The sequence below is a fragment of the Mytilus californianus genome, unplaced genomic scaffold (assembly GCF_021869535.1).
Source record: "Mytilus californianus isolate M0D057914Y unplaced genomic scaffold, xbMytCali1.0.p SCAF_1, whole genome shotgun sequence".
Taxonomy (NCBI): Eukaryota; Metazoa; Mollusca; class Bivalvia; order Mytilida; family Mytilidae; genus Mytilus; species Mytilus californianus.
In genome coordinates this window covers 87,111,001-87,130,547 of record NW_026262581.1, presented here as the reverse complement: position 1 = coordinate 87,130,547, position 19,547 = coordinate 87,111,001, and the positions used below count along the sequence as shown (strand labels likewise).

Below are 19,547 nucleotides of genomic sequence, written 5' to 3'. Positions count from 1 at the left end.
CAAACCATTTGAAGTAAAAGGACATCTAATTCACATGACAAAGGAAGATAATGATTAAAGACAACAATTTATTAAGAAATAGTTCCTTGTATTTAGTAAAAACAAAATCTTCTTGTCTGCAAGATTGTAAATTCGTAACTTCCGGGTCCATTTCCTGTCAGAAAAACATTGAAAATATCCGATTGTGCATGGTTTTGAACAAAATGACCTGAATATTCTTATCCGATTTGCCGATATATTCTTATATCCGATATTCGATTACACGATACAATTAACATTAAACATATAGGGAAGACATATATACACATGTATATATGTCTCTGCTAATATCAATATATATGGCCCAGCTTAACTTTGTATATCTTTTGATGAGAAACACTGAATTTCATAAACATGATAAACAAGATAGTTTTTTAATTGAATTGTGATTTATATATTATAATTTCTTTATCTTTTTGTCATAAAAAAATATCTTTTTAGTGCTAGATATTTAGTTGGTAGTTTCTCACAAGAACCTAAACTGAAACAACTTTGAATTTGAACTTTTACTTTAATTGTATACTCAGATATGAATTGAACAATATAAAAAGAACATTATTTACATATGACCCTTTGTACTATAGGTAGTAAAAACCAAACATTGTAGCACAGTGTGCAAAGGAGCACTTCTCCCTATCAGTTTCAAAAAGAGAAGTCACTTCTCCCTATGATTCTGAAGTAGTGTGAGCCCTGCATGATTATGCATTTAAGGATGTACTTAGGTCAGGTTTTGGAATTTCTGTCAGATGTTTGGACTCTTGGTTTTTTCTTACGATACAGGGTAAAATATTTTGCCCCATGACCCCCATTTTTTTTCCATATATAATACTTCAATTAATAACTCATAAAAGGTCATATACCAAAATTTAAGCAGATTGTAGATTTCTTCTCTTTCCATTAGTTTGCTTCTTAACTTAAATGCTCTTGAAGTCTTCTGACTTAAAGTATCAATTTTAAAATTTCACCAAAGTACATCCTTAAAGAGTTCACCTTTTTGCCTGCAACAGTCCAATTCATCATTTGATTTATTGTAATAAGTATGTGAAATTATTAATACTGAGAAATAAAAAAAAATGTCTATGGGTTCGAATTATTTGAATAATTGCATGTCTACAGTTAAACTAAAAATATTTTCAACTAATAAGATCAAATTTGAATCTTTTCCTGAATGATCACCATGTCTTACAGAGTCATCCTTCATCATTTTCCTCAAACAACTTCAACTACTTATTAGCTGAAAGTCTTGTTATAGTGATAATAATATTTATGTGATCAACTTTTTAGAAAATATGTGACCATCTTGCTGCTCATTTACCTTATCATCATTAAAAAAAATGGTGTTTGATTAGGACTAAATTAGAGTTCAGGAGCCCCAGAATGCAGGATTTTTGCACCATTTTAGAAAAAAAAAAAACCTTGTCGCACCGGACGTCTATGACGTCCGCAATCCTTGCCTGCTACTTTAATTATTAATCCTGCTACTTCAAAACCTAGTGACATCCCTGTAAAGAAGTAAAACATGTGAAAATGGCAGACAGTTTTTCATGGCTTTTGATTGTCTCTACAAAGGTTTGACGGAAAAAAAAGATATACTGTTTAATATTTTCATGCAAATTCTGATAAAAAAAAAAAGAATTTGCCTACCTACCTACCCACACCCAGTCATCATGGGTCGGGTTTGGGCAAACTGAAATATTTTTAATTGTGGCCTAAGATAAGGTTTTGCTACAGGAATCATTGAAATTTAACACTATCAATGATCCATGAAAATGGGGTCAAGGTAACATGTTATACCTCTTTCTTTATGAGCCTGTATTTATATGGTTATCCCTAGTTGTTGTCCGTCATTTTTGTTTTTAATTTATTGTTAGCATAAATCAGTCCCTTAGTTTTCTAGTTTTGAATAGTTTCACATTTTGTCATACCTGGTCCTTTTATATCTTACTACACAGTATGGGTTTCACTCATTGTTGAAGGCCTTATAGTAGCATAAAGTTGCTTACATCCATGTCCTTTGGTCTTAGATCTTTGGTAAATAGTTGTCTCATGGCCAGTAAAACCACATCTCTTTATTTTCAAAATATTTGTAATGTTTACAATCATTCCTTACACTAAAAATGACTGACCTATTGCTTAAAATGTGGAACCCTTAATTCGTTGGTTCCAATTTTGGTTGATTGAGGGAAAATGGTATTTTCGTGGATATTTAATTTTGTGTTTTTGCAAAAGGCTGCACAAGCCTCAAGAAAATGTCTACTTCGTTGAACATTTAAATTTGTGGTTTAGGTATACCCACGAAATCCTTGAAAATTGGAATCCCACAAATAATAATGAATCCAGAGTCGTATCTGAAAATAAACTGTTGACACAGAGATATGTCTCGCCTGTCGGCATAAAACTAAGAAATAGACTATCTTATGGACAGCAATATTGCTTATTAAATTCAGTTGCTGGACCATGATCTAGTGGACAGGGCCTGAAATTGGTTGACAAACTGAGATGTAAAGACAATAATGTCACTTTATAGAAAATTTCGTTCTCTATTGTAAGTAGTTCCTATTAATCTAACTTAAGCAGAAAACTGATCACTGAAAATTGCTAATAAATTCAAACTCACTGGACCATGTCCAAGTGCAGGGCCTCAAAATAGTTGTCAAACTGATATATACTGATAGTAACGTAACTTTAAACAAAATATCACTGATCTATAACAAGTCGTTCTTATCAAACTGACTTAAGCAGAAAACTTCAAATTGAAAATTGCTAATTAACTGAAATTGGCTGGACCATGACCTAGGGGGTAGGGCCTTGAAATAGTCATCATACTGGTAGTTTTATTTATTTTGTATTTACATTGTATCATAGATCAAATTTATTTGTTCAGTGTATGTTCACTGGTGTTAATATGTCTTTTGATTGAGTTAAGGCATTTCAATTGATATTTTATAGTGTGTCTTTCTATGTTGTGATGTTAACACTATTGTTTCAGATAAGGGTGAAGGTTTGGTACCATTAAAACCTTTAAACCCGCTGCAATTGTTTGCACCTGTCCTAAGTCAGGAATCTGATGTTCAGTAGTTGTCGTTTGTTGATGTGATTCATAAGTGTTTCTCGTTTTTTATATAGATTAGACCGTTGGTTTTCCCATTTGAATTGTTTTAAACTAGTAATTTTTGGGGCCCTTTATAGCTTGCTGTTCGGTGTGAGCCAAGGCACTGTGTTGAAGACCGTACTTTGACCTACCGTAGAAAGGCTTGTATAGTCCGCGGTTTTATTCTCCAAAATTGGACCTTCCAGACGGGGTGCGGACTATAGAGTACAATAAGCAAGAAATAAGAGAAAAATTTCAATTTCGCGGGTGAGGTGGTTTGTTTACGTTCCGCCATCTTTGTTATTTATATTGAAGAGGGCGCTCTTATCATTTTTCAAACTAATAATTTTAACTCATCCATATTAATAAGTTATTTCTATTCAATATCAAATTAATACTGATAAATATAACAAGAGTGCACACGCTGAAATGTCTCGCCTTCTTTACTAATCATTGATATTATGTTGATAGTCCTAAATATAAAGCTTTATTACAACTGTCACATAAACTTAACATTAACCAAGTAACCTTAACATTGACCAATGAACCATGAAAATGAGGTCAAGGTCAGATGAACCATGCTAGGCAGGCATGTACAGCTAACAATTCTTCCATACAACAAATATAGTTGACCTATTGCTTATAGTTTTAAGAAAAACAGACCAAAACACAAAAACTTAACACTGAGCAATGAACCTTGAAAATGAGGTCAAGGTCAAATAAAACCTGAGTGACTGCCAAATAGATCATAAAATATTTCCATACACCAAATATAGTTGAACTATTGCATATAGTATTAGAAAAAAAGACCAAAACTCAAAAAACTTAACTTTGACCACTGAACCATGAAAATGAGGTCAAGGTCAGATGACACCTGCCCGCTAGACATGTACACCTTACAATCATTCCATACACCAAATATAGTAGACCTATGGCATAGAGTATAAGAAAAACAGACCAAAACACAAAAACTTAACTATAACCACTGAACCATGAAAATGAGGTCAAGGTCAGATGACACCTGCCAGTTGGACATGTACACCTTACAGTCCTTCCATACACCGAATATATGAGACCTATTGCTTATAGTATCTGAGATATGGACTTGACCACCAAAACTTAACCTTGTTCACTGATCCATGAAATGAGGTCAAGGTCAAGTGAAAACTGTCTGACGGGCATGAGGACCTTGCAAGGTAGGCACATACTAAATATAGTTGAACTATTGCATATAGTATTAGAAAAAAGACCAAAACTCAAAAACTTAACTTTGACCACTGAACCTTGAAACTGAGGTCAAGGTCAGATGACACCTGCCCGCTAGACATGTACACCTTACAATCATTCCATACACCAAATATAGTAGACCTATGGCATAGAGTATAAGAAAAACAGACCAAAACACAAAAACTTAACTATAACCACTGAACCATGAAAATGAGGTCAAGGTCAGATGACACCTGCCAGTTGGACATGTACACCTTACAGTCCTTCCATACACCGAATATACTAGACCTATTGCTTATAGTATCTGAGATATGGACTTGACCACCAAAACTTAACCTTGTTCACTGATCCATGAAATGAGGTCAAGGTCAAGTGAAAACTGTCTGACGGGCATGTGGACCTTGCAAGGTACGCACATACCAAATATAGTTGAACTATTGCATAAAGTATTAGAAAAAAAGACCAAAACTCAAAAACTTAACTTTGACCACTGAACCTTGAAACTGAGGTCAAGGTCAGATGACACCTGCCCGCTAGACATGTACACCTTACAATCATTCCATACACCAAATATAGTAGACCTATGGCATAGAGTATAAGAAAAACAGACCAAGACACAAAAACTTAACTATAACCACTGAACCATGAAAATGAGGTCAAGGTCAGATGACACCTGCCAGATGGACATGTACACCTTACAGTCCTTCCATACACCGAATATGCTAGACCTATTGCTTATAGTATCTGAGATATGGACTTGACCACCAAAACTTAACCTTGTTCACTGATCCATGAAATGAGGTCGAGGTCAAGTGAAAACTGTCTGACGGGCATGAGGACCTTGCAAGGTACGCACATACCAAATATAGTTATCCTATTACTTATAATAAGAGAGAATCTAACATTACAAAAAATCTTAACTTTTTATTCAAGTAGTCACTGAACCATGAAAATGAGGTCAAGGACATTGGACATGTGACTGACGGAAACTTCGTAACATGAGGCATCCATATACAAAGTATGAAGCATCCAGACCTTCCACCTTCTAAAATATAAAGCTTTTAAGAAGTTAGCTAACGCCGCCGCCGCCGGATCACTATCCCTATGTCGAGCTTTCTGCGACAAAAGTCGCAGGCTCGACAAAAACTAAACCTTTCATTACAAATTTCTCGTTTCTTTTCAATGCATTGGTTGAAATAAACTGGTATCTGCTTGATTGAAACGATACAAACATAGTGAAAAAGACAACCGTAAACCAGCTTAGAATTTGTAAACTACAAAACGTAATCGGTTATTGTTCGTTCCGTTTAGGTGTTTCATACTGACTTATATGGTTTGTATTAACTTAAGACCCTTCAAACATTAATGTGATAGATATATTAAAGACTGTTTTACAAAAGGATGGAACTGTTTTACTTTCAAAGTCGTATTATAGTGATATCTGTTATGTACGGATTTCGACTCTCACCGGTTAATTTCTTCTTTTACACGTGCTTTTTAAACTTCCTGTTTAAACATACACAAGTTTCTAAATTGTTTTTTAAGTGAATTAAACTTATTTTAACAATCATGAAGCGTTCTAGAATCATTTACAAGCAGTTTCAGCTTCTGTTTGATGATGGAAAACAGGTTTTTCCAAGAAAATACCGCAAACGACTGCACAGGATTTGAAATTACCGGAGATTCATTAGACCTTTTCTAACAGTTACAAAGTTTTTTTACCTAAAATTTCGTGGGGAGAAGGGGTGCGGACTATGTACCAGTGCGAACTATACAAGCCTTTCTATGGTATAATGGTTTACTTTTATAAATTTCGACTTGGATGGAGACTTGTCTCATTGGCACTCATACCACATCTTCTTATATCTATGTAATGATAGTAATGCAACTTTCTATTAAATATCAATGATCTATCGCAAGAAGTTCCTATCAAATTAACTTAAGCAGAACACTTAACAATTGTTGACGCCGTCGCCAGAAGAGCAATCCCTATGTCTTGCTTTCCGCAACTTCGTCGCAGGCTAGACACAAATATCTATTAAGAGAAACTTAATGCTGACCAATGAACTAAGAAAATGAGAAAGAACTCTGCAAGATGATAATGTAGACCTTACAATGTTTCTTGATATACAAAATTAAGTTTTTCTATTACTCATAGTGAGATAATCAGGGGAAAATCCCCCCAAAAAAATTTGTCCCCCCCCCCAAAAAATTTTTTTTGAAAAAATTTGAAAATTTGAAAATCTTGAAAAAAATATGGACCTCAAAAAAAAAATCCCCCCCCCCCCCCCCGAAACTTATTGAAACCCCCTCAATTTTTTTTGAAATTTTGAAGATTATTTTCTATTCAGGAAAAATGTACAATTTCAGAGAGATCCATACACTTACAAGTTATTGTCCGGAAACTACAAAAATAACCCCCAAAATCATCCCAGCCTTCCTTTTGTGGTATTGAATCTTCTGGTAAAATTTCATAGAGATCCATTCACTTAAACTAAAGTTATTGTCCGGAAACCAAATGCCTCTTCGGACGACGACAACATGATAGCATTCTATGAACGCAAATCTTTTGCGGTTGTATAAAAATATTTGAACAAGAATCTAAAATAGATAAAATACCTGGACTCTGAATTTCCATAATGTACCCACTTCAATACCAGGAATAGGCCCAAAATGATTTGGTGGTACAACAGAACATACTTTCTGTCTTCCTACACATGCCATACCCTAAAAAAAAATCAGTGTGTTAGAGATTCTCATGTATTCATTAGCAAGCAATTTAAAGTCAATATTATTTTCATTTCAACTTTATATACACACTAAATAAATTAGATATCTTCTACTTTTATTGTTTTATTGTTTAAAAACCTTGAATAAATCAAGTTTACATGTTGCCTAATGATTCAAATAAAAAATATTGTTTAATTTCCCTGTTCACTTACACAATTTTTGTTTACATTTCTAAAGGAGAAGGTCCGGTAAGGGCTTGTTTTGGCCTAATATTCGAAGTACATCTAATGAAAGCTGTTTGACATTTTTTCAACACTTAAGTGTCTGCTTCAATTGATTCAATTAGTTTATGTAAAATATTTGAACTGATTTGGTCATTAGAGAAGCTCAAATTCACACTTAAATATGCAAAATCTATCAAATATGCCATAAAACGTAATTTTTCAGGTGGTTTTTGTGTAAAATGGAAGTGGCCACATTCGTGTTCAGTCTCAACCTTTATTTATGTTATGTATTATCATCAAATACAACATATATTTAAATATTAAGACAACACAAATGCGGCCACTTCCATCTTAGACAAAAACCAACTTAAAATTAGCACAAATGCTAAAATTGTGAAGATTTCAGTAATATTGCACGAATATATGATGCTATTACCTGCTGCATGTGCATTATATTGTCAAAAACAGCCCATATTCATGGAAAAGAAGTATTCTACTTTCCAATAAATAGCTAAAAGTTAACATTTTAACATATTGGTAAAAATGCTATACTTTGGGGCCAAAAAGGGGTCTTACCGGGCCTACTCCTTTGCACAAGTTCTGTACCATTTTTGAAACTCATCTCACTTTGCCTTAATCCCTTGTACTATTGTTGTAAGCAATCTTTCGCCCCAATCCCTTGTTCTTTTTTTTTAATTTCCTTTCTTTGCCGAAATCCTTTGTACTATTTTTGTTCATTATCTTAACTTGACCCAGTCCCTTGCACTATATTTGTTGATCATCTCTTTTTGATTGTTGGTGTTTAACAACAATTTCAGCACTGTTGGCTATATCGTGGTGGCCAGCTACTATTGGAAGTGGAAGCCAGGGTGCCCAGAAAGCCACCGACCTTCAGCAGGACATCTGGCAATCCTAGTCAATTAAGATTGGAGTCAAACACACCTGCCACATGCTGGGCTCAAGTGTTGACAGGACAGTGATACAGCAGATAAACTACTTAGATCACTCAGCCTCTTGAGCCTCTCCCCGTCTCTTTTTGCCCAAACATATTGGGTTAAAGTTGTAATATTTTTGTTGATAATTGCACTTTGCCAAAATCCTGTGTGTCACAGATGTGATATTGTTATGGATCATTTTACTTTGCCTGAATTCCTTGTAATAATGTTGCTGAAAGTCTAACTTTACCCCACTCCCTATTTTGTTAAACATCTTACTATACCCGAATCCTTTGAAATATTACTACGCCCCACTTCCTGATTCTAATCTCAGTTGGTCCAAATCCTTTGTAATATTTTTGTTGATACTTACTCTGCTGAAATCCATTGTAATAATGTTGTTGATAGTCTTACTTCACCCCAATCCCTTGTTCTATATTTGTTGATCGTCTTATTTTGCCCAATTCCCCAGTTCTTATTTCCTTGATCATCCTACTTTACCCCCATCCCTTGTACTATTTTTGTTGTCTTACTTTACCCTACTCCCTGGTCCTAATTTTGCTGATCGTTGTATTTTGCCCCAATCCTGTGTACTATTTTTGTTGATAGTCTTACTTTGCCCCAGTCCCTTGCAATATTTTTGTTGCTAGTCTTACTTTGCCCCAATCCCTTGTACTATTTTTGTTCTGTTGTGAAGCCATCTTTGATTTCTTTTTACTTTCTTTCAACTTTTCTCCAGCTTTTACAATAGCATTGGTATCTGTTTTGCAATCTGGACAATACCTTCAATAAATATCAAGATAATTTTCAATTAAATGCACAGAACATGAAATATAAAATGAGTCTTGGTGAACTTTAGAAATTGACTACAACACTGTAAAAGTAAAATTATCTTAATGAATATAAAGTTGATTAAATGTGTCTGATAAGAATTTACCCAGCATCTTTTTACAATAGTACATGATAGTATATTTGAATCTATCTATTAGTTTTGCAAGTAACTGACAAATACAATGTATGAGATAGTCCATGTACTGTAAATAGCAATATAAACCTTATTGAAGTACAGATCCTGTATCCACTGTTCACTTACAAAGATCTGGTCTACTTTCTGTTTGGGTAATCATTGTTAACCAATAAAATTTATGCCACAAAATTTTTGAAAGTGTGAAATTATGGCAAATCCTAAGAATCCAATAAGATCTTCAGATCAGAAAGTAAGATAAAGAGGAGCAGATTCTTTATAAGCATAGCATGGACACATGGTTCGTATTTAAATCAGACAGGTCCCAATCATATAATATATCTATTGGAATAATCTATACATTTCACTTAAATCTATCTTCAGATATGTTTCCATTGTGATGTAATCAGTGGATTTTTTCCTTACCTAATTATCAAAATTTTTCAGGTATCTTAAAACCCTACAACTTAACCAATATTTCATCAAATCCCAACGTTTTTTAGCACATTTTTACACAAGGCAATTTTGAAATCTCACTATATGAAGTTTCAGTATGAGCCAACAACCAAATTTGTATTTCAATATATTTCCCTAAACCATTATTGAGCAAATTTTTTATGTTCAGTCCTATTTTGTTGAAAATATGTAAATGCAAACACTTAATTTTCATATACCATGCCAGACCATTTTGAGATTTTAGAATTTTTTAAATGACCTATCAGTCATGCAATGTAAGATATACATTAGACAAAATATACAAGTTTATTGTTATTTAGGTTACTGTATTCTGACTGGTTTGAACTTGTCAAAAAAAATTCAAATAGTCCTAAATATTTTTGTACTGATCAGCTGAACTCCAAATCATTACAGTAAAAGGCAATTATACTTTGCATAACATTACCATTCATCATCTTCTGGTATACTTGTCAGAGGTGGCTTTAAACATGCAAGATGATAGGCCTGATCACACTCATCACATAATATCTGTTTATCTGGATCTTGTTTACCTCCACATTCACAGCAAGCACAATGTTTACATTTCTTACGGGGATTGTCTAAACAATGGTCACAGTCTGGTTTGTTTTTTCCTGATGAAATATAAGTAATTTGTACATAAGCTTTGCTTGGTTTTTAACTACTGTATTTGTATCATATTTTTAGCTAAAAGTTGATGGGGACAATAGGTCAAATCTCCGACTTCTTTGTTACAAGAGTGCACATGCTTATAGTTTAAACAGTATTTTTTTCAAATAAATTGAATTGGATTGGGCAACAGGCCCAGCGAGGCAATCTATGTATATAAATGAATTTCCTAAATATATTTTTTTTTTAGTTCATGTTAATTGACTTTGTGTTTTGAACATACAGATGACCTAGAGAATAAGAATGTTTTACTGCAAATCTTTACATCTTAATTCTTCCTGCATGTGAAAAAACAACAATTAGCATATCAAACTGTCAAATAAAATGCATGATTAAAATCTGCAACTGAATTTATCAATTCTGATAACGAAGGTTGAACAGATAAACTAACAAGAATGTGTCCATAGTACACGGATGCCCCACTCACACTATCATTTTCTATGTTCAGTAGACCGTGAAATTGGGGTCAAAACTCTAATTTGGCATTAAAATTAGAAAGATCATATCATAGGGAACATGTGTACTAAGTTTCAAATTGATTGGACTTCAACTTCATCAAAAACTACCTTGACCAAAAACTTTAACTTGAAGCGGAACAGACGGACAAACGAACGAACGGACGCACAGACCAGAAAACATAATGCCCCTCTACTATCGTAGGTGGGGCATAAAAATAAATATCTTTTTTAATTAAAGATTGGAAAATAAATGGTAAGAAGTTTGTACATTGGATGTTGATTATAACTTGGATGAACTTCTCCACTGTTCTGCTTCAAATGAAACAATGAACATCCCTTTTTCTATTGGCCTTCATGTATTGCTACAATTTTCAGAAACCACAAAAGAGTTAGAAGAAAGTATGTCATATTGCTTAATAGAATAAAACCAAAAATGAAACTATTGTAGAAATATGACAGTATTCCATAGAGTATGTCTCAATGACTTGCAAATCTTATTTTTACTTACGTTTTACTGGAGATGCTGACTGCTCAACTGGTGTATCATATTCATTCAACTGGGTACCAGGCATTTCAACATCAAATACTTCATTGACAAATAACAACTTGCAGTCATCTAATGGCATCAAGTCAGGACTGAAAAAGGTAGGTAAACATTATTTATCATCTATTTAATTTTATTCTAATTTGCTTTTGACCAAATACACGAATTTCAACATATAAAAGAGTAAAAATCTGTATCTTTTGAGATAGTTGTTTTATCTTGCATTATGTTTAAAATATTATCTTGCATTATGTTTAAAATAATTTAGAGAAGAAATTTTCTATCAATAAACTTTATTATTAGTGTATAAACTTTCAAAAAAAAAAACAACAACAAATTTATGCATATAACACTTTAAACAGGAGGCTTAAATTGGAATGGTGCTTATTATTATGTCTCTTTTCATCAACATGTATACAAGTATCTTGACAAATGTTTTAACGAGAATTCGAAATATTTGCATCTTCTCAGCATTAATTGAAAAAAATGCTGGATTTGCCTACGGCATCCTTTGGTGCTCCTGGTGGAATGTCTGTTGTAGTTGAAGAGGATCCAAGGCTGGTTGATGTTGGCAGATCCAACTAATTCCATAAAAAATTATATTGGTTGTAAATCCGGCAATCTAGATGGCCATGGAAAAATAGTGATAATTGGATTTGCAAGAAATTCAACAGTAGTACATGTGGCATGTAGTACAGTACATTCCGGTTATTTTCATAGCCTATTTGTCAAGACAAAATTATGCAATAAAGCGGAGTATGCTTATATCCGAAATGCCAAATAATGGAGTCAAATAACATCGATAGAATAGATCAGTAAAGGAAATCCCTGAAGGAAATCCCTGAAGAAAAAGTTGAACGTCTATAATCCAATTACAACATATTGAATGTTGATTTATTCTAATAAAAGTTATATGTCTAGTGTCAGTACATGTTATTTTATTTTGTATTATTTCAATAAAGATTAAAAACACATTTTGTTTTAGGTTATTTGTGTACCGACGTTTTTCTTTACCAGTTTACCTGGGATACGAAAAAAAATTTCGTTCTAAAAATAGATTTGTTTCTATGACCCGTATGTACAATGTACATTGTTACGCTTTGATTAAAATAAATTGTTTAACAAAATTACAGTTTATAATCATTTTGACAATAGATGTGTACTAAACTGCCTTTGATATACAATATTTACAGCTTGCCTGTTTATTTAACTTCGTTAGTTTCGTATATGCAAAGCAGTAATGGGGCCCTGTACGGGTTATTTGCTGGACACCGAGTATTGAAACTGAGAAAAATAATAATTAGAAGTAAATGCTCTTTTCAAAATATATTAAAATTAAATGATTGATGTATAAAATTCTTTAACCATATATAAATGCCCTGTAATATTTAACATAAATGCAGATCACCCCAAGCCCAATAACAGAGTTCACATTGGATAATGATCGATAATTAGCAGGCGTTATTGTTTTTGAATTTCACACCAAATGTAATCTATGGACAATGTTTGAAATCCAATCAATTATTTACACCTTTTTAGATAGAATGGTCAGTGTTTTTACAACAATTACCTGTTTGACATTTTTATGACCTCGAGGCTTAAAATAGAACATGGGAAACTTTACCTGTGTAGATATCGAGGTTTATTTTCAAATCAAATTCAATCAAACACGAAAGAAACTGTTTTAAAACTTTATTTGAATAACACAAAAGTAAATATGAAATAATAATGAAAATAAAGATGCATTCAAGAAAAATATACTCACCAACTTGCCGTTTCCGGTCAAAAATTTCGACAGATTTAACCAAGCATATCTAGATGGCGATAATTTTCTATGCAATAAACCGAAAGGCCACTTGTAGAGCTATGCATATAACCGGACAATTTAACATTAGATGTATGGGAAATGGTTTTGTGCAGGAGAAAACTATGCAATTAACCGAATTATGCTATTAAGCGGTATGCAATTAAGTGGAGTCGACTGTATTGTGTTGTCATCTGATTACCGCAAACAAGTTAAGTTGTCAGGGATTTTAACCAATTATGTACTTTAGTTGTTGTATATGCCTCCCCACACCATAACATTGGCTCTACTGAACTTCTCAACATAGTAAAAGGCAAGATCATGTCATAGTCTGCATGCACAAGAGTAGTGACTTTGAAATAAAGCATAAATCAGGATTCGTCACTGGAGCAAACTTTTCTCCGCTTTCCAAGAGTCCATATGCATACTGTGTTGCACCCAGTGATCCATGCACATTTAAGCTGCATTCTAAGGGTAGCCCCAATGTCTGGCTCAAAGTCAACATCCGCAGAGCTATTGTGTATCATCTGTGCTGACTCTCCGCAAAGACCAGACACGTTTAATAAAGTTTGTTTCTAAAGCTGTACGGTTGTACTATAAGTTACAAACCTGAGCTGAAGTTGTAATTTATGGGTAACCAGACACTTGTGAATTCTGATAGCTGGTATTGCTATCAAAGGTGTAAAACTGTGCTCTGATGAATAATATATCTTCAAGCAATTGGATTATTAGAGTCTCTGGTCAAGTTCAAAATCAGTACATATTAGATTGTAGAACAGCTCAAATAAGTACCAATTTTGAATTTTGCTGTTGACATTCTTCTAAACTAATTAAAAATTGATCAAGTCAAACATCAGTATCAAAACCCAGCAAAAAAACGACAGTTAGTTAGTTATAACATACCCTATAAATACAGTGGCAAATAGATCCTTGATTGTCCTTGTATCTTGTTTCTTTGTTATGATGCAGTCATACCAAAATCCTCGTTGTTCAGGATCATCAACATTGTAATTAGCCATGACCTTTTGTCCCTCATTTATTTCTTTAAAGGGAACATTTGTTCGTGCTCTTGGTCTGAGGTCTTTACACATAAGCTTTTCAGGGTCATTGTCATCATACCTGCAATGTAAACCAAATTTTATTTCTCTACCTTGGGTCACACTATTCTGCATCATAGGGAGAAGTAACTTTTCTTTTCTAATCTGACAGGAAGATGTTGAACGACCTAAGAGAGAAATACTTGAAATCATACCGGTTTAACACACAAGGCCATCCTATCAAATCTGTTTCCCACACTTGACCCTTCATTTTTCCTGTGGTTTTGACAAGTAAGGCTTTTTAAAATCCCCACAATTACAAATTACCTTACTAGCCATTTAAATTTTTTAAAAGATATTTCAATGTTTTTTTTTTCAATTGGAATAAAGAGGAACAACTGCAATTTGTCTAATGAAAATTCTGCAATAGTATATAATAGCTGTTCCAAAATTAAACACATGATGGACATGGGAGGCACATTTTTTTACCCAAACCACCCATAATATAAAATTTTTATTTTACTTGTAATTCTTACAAAATTTCGGAGGAAAATGCAACTGCCCACATATGTTTAATTTAAGTGTCTCCTATCCCTCCCATCACAATCAATATTGGAACAGCATTTGGGGATACAATGCAGTCTTGTCCAAATGGCTTTTTCAGGCTAATCACGAGGTGAACAATCACTTTAACTTTCATTTTCTTACTGTTTAGGGGGGGGGGGGCCTCGTTGAAAGAGTGGTCTAAGTAGTTGAACTACTGTATCACTAGCCAGTCAACACTGAGGATGAGAGCTCGAATCCCGCACGGGGCAGGTGCACTCCACTCCAATCTAAATTGACTAGGATTGTCCGTTTTCCTACTGAAGGTAGGTGGTTCTCTCAGGGCACTCTGGCTTCATCCACCAATAAAAACTGACCGCCACGAAATAGCACAATAGGGTTGAAAGTGGCGTTACACACCAATCAATCTTTGCTGTTAGCTTTTGTTTACTCATATTACGCTTTATATCATTTCTATTTAATTTGATTAAGTCCTGAATAGTGTTACAGGAGACAACCATGTCAAAAGAAAGCTTACTTGTCCAGTGTCCATTTTCTCTCTCTATATAATGTAAACATGTACTCTATACTATTTGCATCGACCAAGGCTACTGAATTCTGTTAACTATGATGTTTAATAATTTACATATCAAAAACGGGCGAAAGAAACAATATATTTATAAACATATCTGCTAATGTTGGATCTACTTTGCTGGAATACATGATGTTGGGACTTACTGACAAAAGACTTGACAACAATACTCAAAATTGAACACCATCATATTTATTTAATTACTTTCTGGCTCTATTTTTAATTCTTCAGGGTCTATATTAACAAAAACAAAAAAGACTTCTTAACGCTAAAAACATGAAGTATATATGTTAATCTAGAATCATTTAACCATGTTGACTTCAGAAAAGTCCACAAGAATTTCAAAGTGAAATCATACAAACATCCAAGACCTGGGAATTACACGTGTTTTGAACCCCTATCTTTTCTTTAATGTCTTACCCTTCAAATACTACATGATACACAAATCCATCAGATGGAGTATTGTCTATATTATGACGTTCTTTGATTTCTTTTGTTTTATCTTGGCTATCTGTCTCCATAGAATCCACACAACTGTCATTGCAATTTTCATCCTTGACCTTTGAACTGTCTTCTTTAACTACTTTGACAAGTTTTGCCTCAAACCAAGCACCCACTGAGAAATCTCTTGCATCAATTACATCTCCTACCTATTAACATCAAAGGAAATTATGTAAAGAAATTTCTGTACATACTTTACTATCAAAGGCTCTTATTTTTGATCTGGGCTTAAATTAAAGCAGAAGTAACAATTTACTGAATTTTCATTTTTTTAAACCAGACTCAAGGAATTTTGCAATCAAAACCAATTTCCAAAGCTGATAAAAAATATGAAGCTAAATATCTAAACTATACCTTGTATGTGCTTGCATCTGTATTATCACTAGCATTTTCTGTTATTTTATCAACAGGCTCTGGCTGAAAAAGAACAATGTACAAGCTTTTTTTCTATCTAAAATAAGCAGTTTTTAAAAGTAAAGAAAAGAAATTTGATGACAGTAGTTTACCAATGTTCTAACCTTGTAATTCCATTGTATTCCAACCATGAGAAATATTTGCGAGAATCACATGGACTCTAAAAGGAACAAGATCAGGTACCTTGACATGGTAAATCTCTCCAGTCATTCATGAAAAATCCACACTCAGGACAAAAATATTACAAAAAGGGAATAGGACACAATAGATAAAAATGCAGATCAGACAACTATTCTGGTGTCTTTAATAAGATCTAAAACCAAAAAAAAAATCATGTCTTTAGTGAGTCAAGACACAATTGTCATCAGGTCTATGAACAAGGTTTATTCTTAAGCATAGGGCTATTCAAAAATTTAAACGAGGTTGAGAATTATAAAATTATAAGACCCCCCCCAAAAAAAACTTTTTTTAATTAGAAATTTAAAGCATTAATCATCTTAATGTGTGAAAAGTTGTTTCTAACCCCACTACCATTACTACCCTTATATATTACTAATAATGGATACCTTGCAACTCCCCTTTCAAGGCTTCACAATTCTACTATAAATAGTACTTGTACATTGTCCAAAGACCTGTGGGATGTCTTAGTATACATATGTTATGTTTTTTATAAAATTCCAAATCTCGGCAAGAGTGCCTTTTTCCAAAAATAAATGCATATCCAGAGATACATAAATGCAGAAAGAAAATTAAAAAATCAATAAAAATTAAAAAAAAGCATACTCTCTGATTTTCTTTATCTGATTTTGAACTTTCATCATCACTGCTAGCATAGCCATTAACCTTCTTCTCTTCCTCTGCGACTGGTTTGACATCTGCTGACCTTACCATCAATTGTACCAGGTCATTCAGACCTACACTGTAGTCAAATAGTGTGTGCCCATCTTCAAGCTGAAAAAAAGAAATATTACACTTAACAGAGCACAACATGATAAAGACATGAAGTAATTTTATATAGCAATTATAGTTCTATCAAACACTTAGTATAAAAAAATCCATGATGGAAACATCAATATCTACAAGGACTGAACATTTGCATCTGTATTTTCCTTCCAAAACTATTTTCTGAAAACATTTTTCCTATCCCAGGAAGGGATTTGTCCTAGGCATTGGCTACGATTACATTGAAATGTAACAATAATAAGAAAGTGATTGTTACATTGGACTAATTGCCGGGATGCAAAGTTGGGTTAGGATCCGATTAATTACGAACGTAACAATAATATTTATGTCTACTGTTACGTTGCGTTATTGTTACGTTGATGCACTTCAATATATCCTGGGACTTGAAAATAAGTATTAAAATATAACTTGAAAACTTTTATTCGTATACACTGCAATGCTACAATATTGCATACAATTTTTTTAAATTTTATTTCAACTGATGGCAGCTTCTACACATCCAGTATGTGCTATTAGGAGCATGTTTTAGTTCGACGCATTTTTGGTGAAACCACTCTAGCTAGGCAGCCATCACAAACAAGTGATGCAGCAATGTGCACATTGTTTTGTAGACTAAACAGTTCCACTGTGCAATATCCCTTTTTTTAAGTTGAAACAACTTTCAATGTCTGCCAAGCTTCAGGTGAAAAATATTTTTTATTCTTGAAATGTTCATATTTTCGTCCAAAAATTTTGTTGGCAACATGTGAGGTTGTTTTATGTTGTCTTTTAATATCATTTCAATTCCGCCCATTACTGATGTTACATACAGAAGTTTGCAGTATTTTAGTTCATTGCTGTCAAACTTTGCTTTTGATGTATCAATTTTTCACAAACTGCGTTTTAATAAAATTTGATTCTAATCTTGATATTTTGTTTTAGTTTTGATTCAAATGCATCTCAAGTTTTTTTCACCTAAAACAAATTTGGTAATAGGAATCACTTCATCCATTGTTCAAAGTATAATGACAGTAATAAGGGTAGGTTTGCAGTTAAATGATTCTTAAATACATAGAAATGAACACTTTTCTTCTAAACATCGAACCATTGAACACTATGTTTTGTCTTTGGCACTACTAAACTGTAGTATTATCTTGATTTGATTTTTTGATTTTTGGTGTTTTAACGCCACTTTAAAGCACCGTTTTTTGGCTATTTCGTGGCAGCCAGTTTTTATTGGTGGAGGAAGCCGGAGTGCCTGGAGAAAACCACCGACCTTCGATAGGAAAACTGACAATCCTAGTCAATTAAGATTGGAGTCGAGTGCACCCGCACAAGCGGGTTTCGAACTCACAACCTCAGTGTTGACTGGCTAGTGATTACAGTAGTAACTACTTAGACCACTCGGCCACCGAGGCCCCAGTATTATCTTGAAGAACAGTAAAACAGTTAATACTTAAAAACTATTTAAACATTTTTTTGTTGAATAATAATTATTATTATTATCAAGTAAATCAAAATTAAGCAACAAAACTATAGATGGTTAAAAATTTAATAAATCTAAATCTAACCTAACAATAACACACCATAACTGTAGACACAAATGTTATTGTTACATTTTGATTAATCGGTTCCTAACCCAACCTAGCATTCCGGCAATTAGTTTCTAATGTAAAATAAGTTTTTCAATATTGTTACATTTCAATAATCATAGCCAGTGCCTTTGTCTTTATCTGTATACATGCATCTTTTTTCAGTAACTGCCTAATCAGGAATAATTTTTCACCATCAATAATGACCAGATAATGCTATATTTAACCCTGAAGGTACATTGTAACAGTCTCACTGACCGTGCGAGGGCTGTATAGCCAGTCAAGGTCATTAAACACTTCCATCATCATAACAGTTTTGATACCTTAATTTTCCTTCCCTTTGCGCTTTTGTCAATTTTAACATTTCTTTTGAGAAAACTTTCAACCACTGTAATTTGTGTGCCTAATTTGAAAGGGTAAATATCAAATGTATTTTTGAAATGCATTTGAAAATTTATTTATCGATTTTAGCCGTTCATCTAAGTATACTATTATGGATTTTTTTTGTTTGTCTTTTACAAGGGCACAACAGTTGGAGGGTGTAACCTGTTTTCCCCTGTAGAAAAGCCTTTGCCTTTCTGGCGGAGCTTCAAACTTTTCCACCAGACGCAACCTTAGATCTTCGATCTTTGTCAATTTAGACAAATCATCAACTTGAAGACTCGTCTTCCCATCAAAACTTCGAACTTGGATCCACATTATTGACAAACAAAAATATTTTCTGCAAAATGCCCCAGTACAAAACAACAAACGGTGGCGGGAAAATA

General features: G+C 33.5%; 1 protein-coding gene across 1 annotated transcript in view; it reads right to left on the bottom strand.

The window, feature by feature from the left end:
- The window catches only part of LOC127708951 (E3 ubiquitin-protein ligase UHRF1-like), a 39,150-nt gene extending 19,610 nt beyond the window's left edge, over positions 1–19,540 (bottom strand). The window contains exons 1-9 of the mRNA XM_052214164.1: positions 19,327–19,540; positions 17,030–17,197; positions 16,187–16,249; positions 15,752–15,981; positions 14,063–14,278; positions 11,320–11,447; positions 10,112–10,298; positions 8,903–9,029; positions 6,977–7,084 (exon numbers count right to left, since the gene is read on the bottom strand). Of these exons, the coding sequence (XP_052070124.1) occupies positions 6,977–7,084; positions 8,903–9,029; positions 10,112–10,298; positions 11,320–11,447; positions 14,063–14,278; positions 15,752–15,981; positions 16,187–16,249; positions 17,030–17,197; positions 19,327–19,479 (1,380 nt within the window). The 5' untranslated portion in view covers positions 19,480–19,540. The remainder of the gene's footprint in view (positions 1–6,976; positions 7,085–8,902; positions 9,030–10,111; positions 10,299–11,319; positions 11,448–14,062; positions 14,279–15,751; positions 15,982–16,186; positions 16,250–17,029; positions 17,198–19,326) is intronic.
- Positions 19,541–19,547: the final 7 nt, after the last annotated feature.